The sequence below is a fragment of the Castor canadensis genome, chromosome 3 (genome assembly GCF_047511655.1).
Source record: "Castor canadensis chromosome 3, mCasCan1.hap1v2, whole genome shotgun sequence".
NCBI classification, from domain to species: domain Eukaryota; kingdom Metazoa; phylum Chordata; class Mammalia; order Rodentia; family Castoridae; genus Castor; species Castor canadensis.
Window position 1 is genome coordinate 5,952,907 of NC_133388.1, and position 8,585 is coordinate 5,961,491.

An 8,585-nucleotide genomic window follows, 5' to 3' on the forward strand; every position below is an offset into this window, starting at 1 on the left:
CAGAGCTGTTGTTGTTCCTGTCCAGCTCAGGGCTCTACCAACCAACAGGCCCAGAAAATAAGAATCAGACCCTAACCCCCTCTGGGTACTCTGATCCCCCAGAGTGGGAAGTGGGGACAGTTGGTAGGTGCGGTAGAGCCAGAGCCAGGGTGGGAGGAGCACCTATGCTGGGTCCCCAGCACTACAGGTGTACTTCAGTTACTCCCAAAGTGCCACCTCCATCCAAGAGGCCCTCCTGGTCATTGGAGAAAACAGCATAGCAATTACCAACACCAAGTCTGCATGTGAACCATGCCACACCATGGGAAGCAACCAGCCAGACTGGCTGTTGCTGGCTAGGGGACACACCCAGCAGCCCCTGCCTGTCTCACAGTCTTTATGTTTTTTTTATTGTCATACTAGGGTTTGAACTCAGAGCTTTGTACCTGCTAGATAAGTGCTCTACCACTTGAGTCACAGCCCCAGCCCTCAGTCTTTATGCTTTCAAATAATTAAAAATAACATAAAGATTGCCTTGTGATATGTGAAAAGGACAGGAAATTGCTATCTCAATGTCTGTGGATAAGTGTCAATGAGCACCAGCCTCGTGTATCCTTGCACATTCTCTGTGCTGCTCTCACACCACAATGGTGGATGTGGAAGCAGTGTATCCCATAAAGCCCTTTACAGCACACACTTGCAATTCTGTTCCACCCACCAGAGGAAGAAGAGGGCAGTGCTCTTTACAGGAACCTGAGCCTGAACGCCCCACAACTGGAGGAGTGACTGGGTTTTATTTAGTCCAGCACATCAGAGGACATTGGGAGAAGCCAGGATGTCCAGCCTTAGTCCATCTTACATTGTGACAAAATACCTTAGACTGGAAAATTTGTAAGCAACAGAAACTTACTGCTCAAAGTGCTGAGAGCTGGTAGGCCAAGATCAAGGTGCCAAAGACAGAGGGCTCTGTTTCAGCTTGAAGGATGGCACCTTCTAGCTGTGCCCTCACTTGTTGAAATGGGCAAACTAGCTCCCTCGGGCCTCTCTGTAAGGCCTAGTTCCATTGATGAGACCCCTTTGGGTGGTCCAACTTCTTAATGCTATCCCACTGGGAGTCAAGTCCAACATATGAAATTCAAGGGGACATAAACACTTGGACAACAGCACAGACATAGGCAGAGTATTACTGGGATAAGGTTTGCATTGTACAGAGGTGCGTAAACATTTGCTGCTTCATGACCATGCGTGGGACCTGCACCCTCACCCCAGCCCTAGCCTAGCCCACCTCACCAGAGCCTCATACATCCTGAGAGTGTGCAGTGATAGGCAGGACTACATATGACAGCAAGGTCTGTGTGAGACAATGATCAATCTAGGACACTCCTAGGAAAATGGGCAGTCCCCTGTATCTGAGCAGTTCTCTCAGCTGGGACAGGCAGAGCTGCCAACCAGGATGTTCTTTTCCTTTGAGAGTTCCAAGAGGAGGCATGAAACTCAGGGGGCTTGAGGCCATGCTGAGGGTGGAGGCAGGTCAGGGCTGCCTGACTCATACATATCCATAGGAAAAGGACACTCTAGGCCAGGACAGATCCCACAGGGTCTGTATCTATCCCCCATCTTTTGTTCCCAAACAGCCAGATATGTTAGTACCAAACTTAGACTCCAAACCCAGGGTAGCCAGAGAGAAATTTCTGACTGCTGAGCACCCAGCCCCACCAGCATCTCTAGTTCAGTGAAGTGACCCTTCCTGCCAGGGCTCTGTCAAAAGGTCACTAGCCTTCATCTGGACATTTCCAGGAACAAGACAACCAGAACTACCCTCGGCAGCTCTGATGGCCAGCCAAGGACATAAATGATCCACTTTCCAGCACCTTCCATGGTAGACCCTCAGTCCCTGCTGCATAAGGACATCTTCTCACCCCTCCTGGGTCCCAGTGCCCTTGAGAATCCATCAGGAGCCTAAGCACTCTTGAGTCAGAAATAGGTCTGATATGCAAGGGCAGGAGCCCATGCCCAGGAGAGCACACTCGTGCCATGCATATGCCCATAGTAGAATCCAGGGTTCAAGAAGGGAAGCCTGGGCCACACTGAGGTCTCCTCACCAGGGTACCCTGCATCAAGGGGGAGGGCGAATTCCTTGCCCTGAACTCCCTCCCCAACCCCTCAAACACACACCCTGCTCACCTGCAACATGAGCTCACACTCATCACGCCCCACAAAGATGAGCTCTCGTGGTAGCCTATGGCGGGTGCCACTGCTGCTCACCAGGAACCAGGAAGTGACGCTCATCTTGGCACTGGTGAGGTCTGACTGGCCCTGGAAAGGGATGGTCATCATTGTAGAGCTCCCTGGCCTCAGTTCCCTGGATATGCTGAAGGTCACACAGGCCTGTCCCTCTGAGGCTCAAGCTGGCTGCTTCCAGAAACACTGGATTTGTCAGGATGGCTGAGTGGTCTAAGGCACTAGACTCAAGCTTCCACTTCCCATAAAAACTGGGCTCCAGCCACTCTAGGTTAACTAGTGGGACTGGGTTGAGTCCCACTGCCAGACCTTTGTCCTGCATGACCAGCCCTCCCCACCACACCCACCTGTGGAAACCCACTCCCAGCCAAGGTCTCAAGACCTCCCCTTCCATCCCCCAGGTCCCACCACACATATTCCTTCTCTCTTAGGTGACAGGATTCATAAGACACTGGTCACACTGTGTGAACTCACATGTCCACATGACCCACACCTCATGGGTGGCACCCAGAATGGCCTATCAGGGTCCAGAGGACACACCCTGACCAGGGGGTCACTCTGGGAGTGCTGGGACAAGGAGGAAATCCTTGGAGCCCAGGACTGGCTCCAATCACAGCTGGGCTGAGGGCAAAATGAAAAATGCAAGGCCTTGTTAAAAAATTACAAATGTAGCCTCAAGAACAGGGCATGAGTACAAGTATGGGGTGTGTGCTGGTGTGCAGGTCTCACACCCAAGAGGACAGTCTGTGCCTGAGTCCGTAAGTGGCATCATGATCCAACTTACTGTGTTGAGAACAGCTGAGTGGGCTGGGGGTCAGTGGTAAAGCACTTGCTTTAGTGTACGTGAGGCCCTGGGTCGCATCCCCAGCACCATGTGCACACAAGTCTCACAAGCTAGGGTGAGAAGGACTACCAGCAACCAGAAGACTAATCAAGAGGTGAGGATAGAAGACAGGAGAGGTTACGCCCCAGGGGGAGTAGAGAACATGAGGATACAAACAGCACACACTAGTTAGAACTTGGACATGAGGGAGAGATGAAAAAGAGTGGGGAAGGACTCCCAGGTCCTGGACAGAGCTGGATAGTTGGGAGCCATTGCTGAGGTGGGAACAGTCACACAAAGTCACACACACATACCACCTTCCAGGAGGCACACACACACAGTCCCTATACACAAGGTCACACTCGTCACCCTCAGCCCTCAGGAAGCAGGCCCTGTCCTGCAATGTCTTCTGCTCAGTTGAGGGCTCTTCACCCAGGCCTCAGCTGCCTTTCAGGTGGGCAGTGAGCAAGACCAACATGTGAGAGTGCCCATCTGTGAATGCATCCCACGGTGCACTATCTCCTTGGCCAAGCAGGGGCAAAATGTAGAAAAATATGCACTAGGAAAAGACATCTCCAGGTGGCCAGAAGTCCCTTCACTCTGAGGCCCCTGCCCTTCCTTAGGTCCAGGCTCCAGAGAGGAAGATAATGGAGGCCAAGGAGGTGAGACCACAATGCCTCTGCAGGCCCAGAAATGACCAGAGACCCCAGGGGCCTCCACAACCCTACATCCCAGAAAGCCCCAATCCTGCTGGAGAATGACAGTGCTCTCCAGAGAACCCTCACTCTGTCACTGCGCCTCCCAGCCCCCAGCCAACCTCATGTCTCACACTCTGCTATCACCTGCTGCCAGCTCCCTGTGACCAGCAGGCCTGGGGACTCCCCCCAGAGGAGGACACAGCCTCTGCTTACAGCGAATGGGGGCCGAGCCCCAGAGCCTGGTCATGGGGCTGTGCCAGAGCCAAGCCACACGCTGCTACAGCTAACCGATCCTGAAAAGGCCTGGGAGCCACCGCTGCTCTCCAACAGCCTGCGGCCGGTTCGGGGCTGGACTGGCTTGGCCATGTTGCTAGGAGGGAGAATAATAAACACCTCAAACTTGTCCCCTCGGCTGCCCCAGCCAGAAGGGCCACCGCCCGGAGGTGAGGAAGGGAGGAGGTGGAGATGCGGAGGGGTAGAGGGCGACGGGGAGGCAGGCGGCTGAAAGAAGCAGACTGAAGGAGGCCAGGGACAGGCAGAGAGGAGGCAGGGACAGCGGGGAGACGGCGGCGGCGAAGGGAAATGAGGAGAGAGAGGAGGAAGACAGAGGGAGGGACCGCGGTGGTGGTGGGGGTGACCGGGCAGAAGGGAGGAGGCCGGGAGGCGGGCAGGCGGGCGCGCCAGGCCCGGAGGGGGAGGGAGCGACGTTGTCTCCTGAATCAGCGCTGGCCGGGGGCGGCCATGGCCGTGCCCGGGCGGGGACCCGGCGCCCAGGTCTACCCCACTCCGCAGGCCGCGTAGACACACACACCGGGCCTGGCCGCATCGAGCACCGGGCAGCCCCTCCCGATCTGGCGCAGACCTGGGCAGCCTCCGCGGCAGCGGGGACCAGCCTGGCCAGGTGCACCGGGCGGCACTCACCCCGCGCCTTTGTGCGGGCCTAGCCCGTCCCCGCTCCCCTGTGCCCCCTCCCTGCTCCCGGTGCCGCTCGAAGACGCACAGGTGCTGCCGATGGGAGGCCCCAGCCACGGCAAGCACGGGGCCGATGCGTCCTACCTGCGGCTCCGGCTAGGCCCCCGACTCGTCCTCCCGGTCCCGGTTTGGTCCGGCTCGGCCCGACCCAGCCCTTCTGCCCGCCCGGCCGAGCGCTGGGCGGGGCCGCCGCCTAGGACATGCCCGGCGCGGCCCGCACGCTGGCGGCAGCCCCGGCCGAGCCCACTGGCAGAGCCGCGGCCGCCGGCCTCGCTCGGCGGGTCCCTTGACGTCTGCCGGCGGCCCGCCCCACCCCGGAACGCCCCGCCCCCGGCCCGCCCCTCCCCGGGTCCGCCCCGCCCCGCCCCGCCCCCCCGCCGGAAACCAGGTTAAGGCGGGCGGGCAGCCACCAGGTGAGCGCGCCCTCATCGGCCCCGCCCCAAGAGGCTCGCGGGCCCCGCCCCTGCCCACCCTTCCCCGCTGCCCCCAGCCCCGCCTCCCTGCCCACCTCCCCCAGCTGCCCGCGATCGCTGGCCTCAGCGCTCATTGCGCATCCCCGACCCTCTCCTCTCTGGCCTCGGCCCCACCCCCTATCTGAGCTGCGGAACCGGCCCCTGTGAAGCTGGCGGAACCGGGCGCGCACAGCAGCCCTGAGTCCTGGCCATTGGCCGGCGGGTTAACGCTTAACCACGTTCCCGGAGCCCGGGGCTCCAGCCGCGCCCCAACCCCCAACCTTTGGCCCAAACGACCCAAGCGAAGGGTGGAGGGTGAAGATGGTAGGGTGAATCCCAGAGGACTGGCCCACCCCACCCGAACTCTTCCTATAGAGCCCTCCGCGCCTGCGGGATAGGCCCGTGCGTTCAACCGCCCCACCCGTATCCCCATCTCTCCAGGCGAAACTGGGGGCGTCGGTGATGGGCATCGACGCCGCCTACCTGGACACCCTACTGCGAGCCAGACCTTCTGAGGGGAGGGGTGGAGCTGGGAACTCGGGGGCGCTCCAGGTTCCTGGGGTAAGTTCTCACGGGCTGCTCTCACCGTACCAGGTGCTTCAATAGAGTATCCAGTGTCCCAAGAGCCGAAAGGGGGAAGGGATGAGCGCCAAGGGCGGGGCAGCTTTGGAAGCGTAGCAGAGGGATCGTCCTGAGGGCATTCTTACATTCCAGGTTGGGGGGCGGGGGAGGACGGCGGGGGCATAGGCTTGGACGTGAGCAGCGGAAGTGCAGGACAGGTGGGGGTATCAGGCCAGGGAGTGTGGGTTTTATCCTGAGGGCAGTGGAGCGGTCTGACCTGGACTGGCTGCGACAGTGTCCGCCCGCAGCCCGGCCTGGGTTACTCTACAGCCAGCGGTCACAGTGGGCCTGACCCCAAGCTGGGGACCCACCCGGAGGGTAGAGAGGAGCAGGCCTCTGGAGACTGCGCCAAAAAAGTGTACCAGGCTGTGGTCTCCCAGCGGGCTCATAGGAAAGACCCGCATGGGGGAGCCCGGATTGCAAGAGACAAGGGCTCTTATACTCTGTGATCAGGCATTTGGACTCCATCCCATGGACAAGGTGGCGCCAAAGGTTTGTGCTGGCTGAGACCTGCTCAGATGAAAAGATTTTGGAGAGCTCTCTGGGTGTGGGGTGGGAGAATTTGGAGGGGGGAGGCCAGGTGTCCTACCAGAGGTCTGGGGCTGACAAGGATGGAAAAAGAGGAGAAGGGAGGGTAGATTAGAGGTAGGGGCATAGGAGGAGGGGAAGGTAGACTTTTCAAGAACTAGGAAGAAGTAGTCTGGGTCCTCTCAAATGGACCCATGTTCCCACTCCAGCTGCCCCTGCTGGAATGCTTCAGTTGGCCCCACATCCACCTTATTGGTTTCTCTGTGAGCTTAGGGAATTTCCTAGACTTCTTCCCTGATGTCTCAGGCCCTCCTGTTCCTGAAGCCTTCTGTCCTCTCCGACCTGTCTTGCTCTGACGCCCCAGCAACATCATCTCTCTTTATTTTACCCACCCTTTCTCCGTTGGTAAATGGCTGTTTATAAAAGTCATTTTTTCTGTTTGTGTCTTCTTTCTGCCAGGATCCTGACTTCCTCCAAGGTAAAGGACAGTGGGGAAAAAAAGGATGGTGCCACAGGTTCTGCTTGGACACCCCCCCCAGCCAGCTGTGCAAGTGTCAGTGGACTGGGATACCCAGGCCAGGAGAGTAGGTGTAAAGGTGTGAAGTGCTAGCTAGGGAGGGGCAGAGAGACCTGAGCGCATTGAGGTAACCTGGCCTGTGGTAGCATTTGGAAGCTGAGGACAGAGTAAGGGAGTAGTTTTAGTCCTTGTCAAGTAGAGGCGATACTTAGAGCCATCAGTTGGGAGTAGAGGCCCCCTTGGTTCAAGCTAGGATTCCTCAGAGGAAACCAGGAAAGGAAAACCAAGGAAGGGTGAAGTCCAGCTCCCCCAGATTGATCCATACACTGAACGAAACCCCAGTAAAATTAGCTTCAGGATAGCTCTATAAGTACACAGACAACTCTGAATTCCATGAGGAAATAAAGGCACAAGAGTGAATAGTCAGTCTTGAAAAGACTTGAGTAAACATGCCTCCAAAAGAAGATAAACAAATGACCAATAAGCACATGAAAAAATGAATAGTGGTGCCCAGTACCACGAATCATTAGAGAAATGCAAATCAAAACCACAGTGAGATACCACCTCACACCCATCAGGATAGCTACTTCCCAAATGAAGCAAGCGCTGAAGAGGGTGTGGAGAAATTGGATCCCTATGTACACTGTTCATGGGAATATAAAATAGTTCGGCCACTACAGAAATGTGGCAGCTCCTCAAAAAATTAAAAATTTCCATATTATCTAGCAGTCCCACTTCTGGATACATACCCAAAAGAATTGAACATGGGGATAGGAACAGGTGTTTATATGCCTGTTTCTACAGACTTGGGGTCTTTTGGTGCAGAAGCAATAGACATAAGCCAAGTGTGTGGAAAATAGAGGTAAGGCCTTAGTGGGGCTTCAGCAAGCAGACAGGAGCCAGCACTGAGAGGACAGGAGCCAGCACTGAGAGACCAGGCTGCCCTTTGCAGAAAGGAGGAGCAGGCTTTATTGGGGTGCTGGATAGCCTAGTGTGTGCTCATCTCTTGCCTGAATGACATCAAGTGTTGAGGAGCTAAAGATGCTTACCATGCTGGTAGAGCACAGGGTAAAACTCCTGCTTGCAGAGCTGAATAGAATCTGACACAAAGGTAAGGCAGCAAAGGGAAGACAGAGATGCTGGGTCTTTTCATCTCATTTCAGTCACCATCAGACACCTGTAGGCCAAGTGAAGAGTCAATGTTTTCAGTAAAAGCCACCCTCAGATCCCTGGAATGTAACCTAGGCAACCGTTATCCTAACCCAGAGTCAGAAGTGTGACTCTAATAAGTGGGAAACTAATATTGTATTGGCCAGCTGTGTGTCTGCCAAAATTAGTGATCTGTAAGTTAAGTAAAAGCAGGTGAAGCAATAGGGTATTTTTAGGGTTTTCCTTAGTAACACACCCATGATCATAGCAGCACTGATATGCTTTCACAATAGCCAAAGGGTGGGTGCAACCCTAAAGCTGATGAATGGATAAACAAACTGTGTGTGCATGTGATTGACTATCATTAAATCTTTAAAAGAAAAGAAATTCTGACACACAATACAGCGTGGATGAATCTTGAAGACACTATGCTAAATGAAATAAGCCAGTCACAAAGAGCCAAGGTATTAGCTTTCTTATTGCTAAGACAGATGTGTGACAGAAACAAAAAAGGAAGACTTCACACCTCTAATCCTAGCTGCTCAGGAGGCAGAGATCAGGAGGATTGTGGTTCCAAGCCAGCCCTGGGCAAATAGTTCGGGAAA

At 55.6% G+C, this 8,585-nt stretch overlaps 1 protein-coding gene across 3 annotated transcripts in view; it reads right to left on the reverse strand.

The window, feature by feature from the left end:
* Window positions 1–5,794, reverse strand: part of Cep170b (centrosomal protein 170B) — a 30,132-nt gene extending 24,338 nt beyond the window's left edge. Inside the window, exons 1-2 of one of the 3 annotated variants that reach the window (XM_074067033.1) lie at window positions 5,649–5,794; window positions 2,164–2,295 (exon numbers count right to left, since the gene is read on the reverse strand). In XM_074067033.1, coding sequence (XP_073923134.1) covers window positions 2,164–2,268 — 105 coding nt within the window. In that variant the 5' untranslated portion in view covers window positions 2,269–2,295; window positions 5,649–5,794. Of the gene's footprint in view, window positions 1–2,163; window positions 2,296–4,797; window positions 4,969–5,648 lie in introns of those variants that run through there. The other 2 variants (XM_074067034.1, XM_074067032.1) reach the window with 2 other exon arrangements.
* Window positions 5,795–8,585: the final 2,791 nt, after the last annotated feature.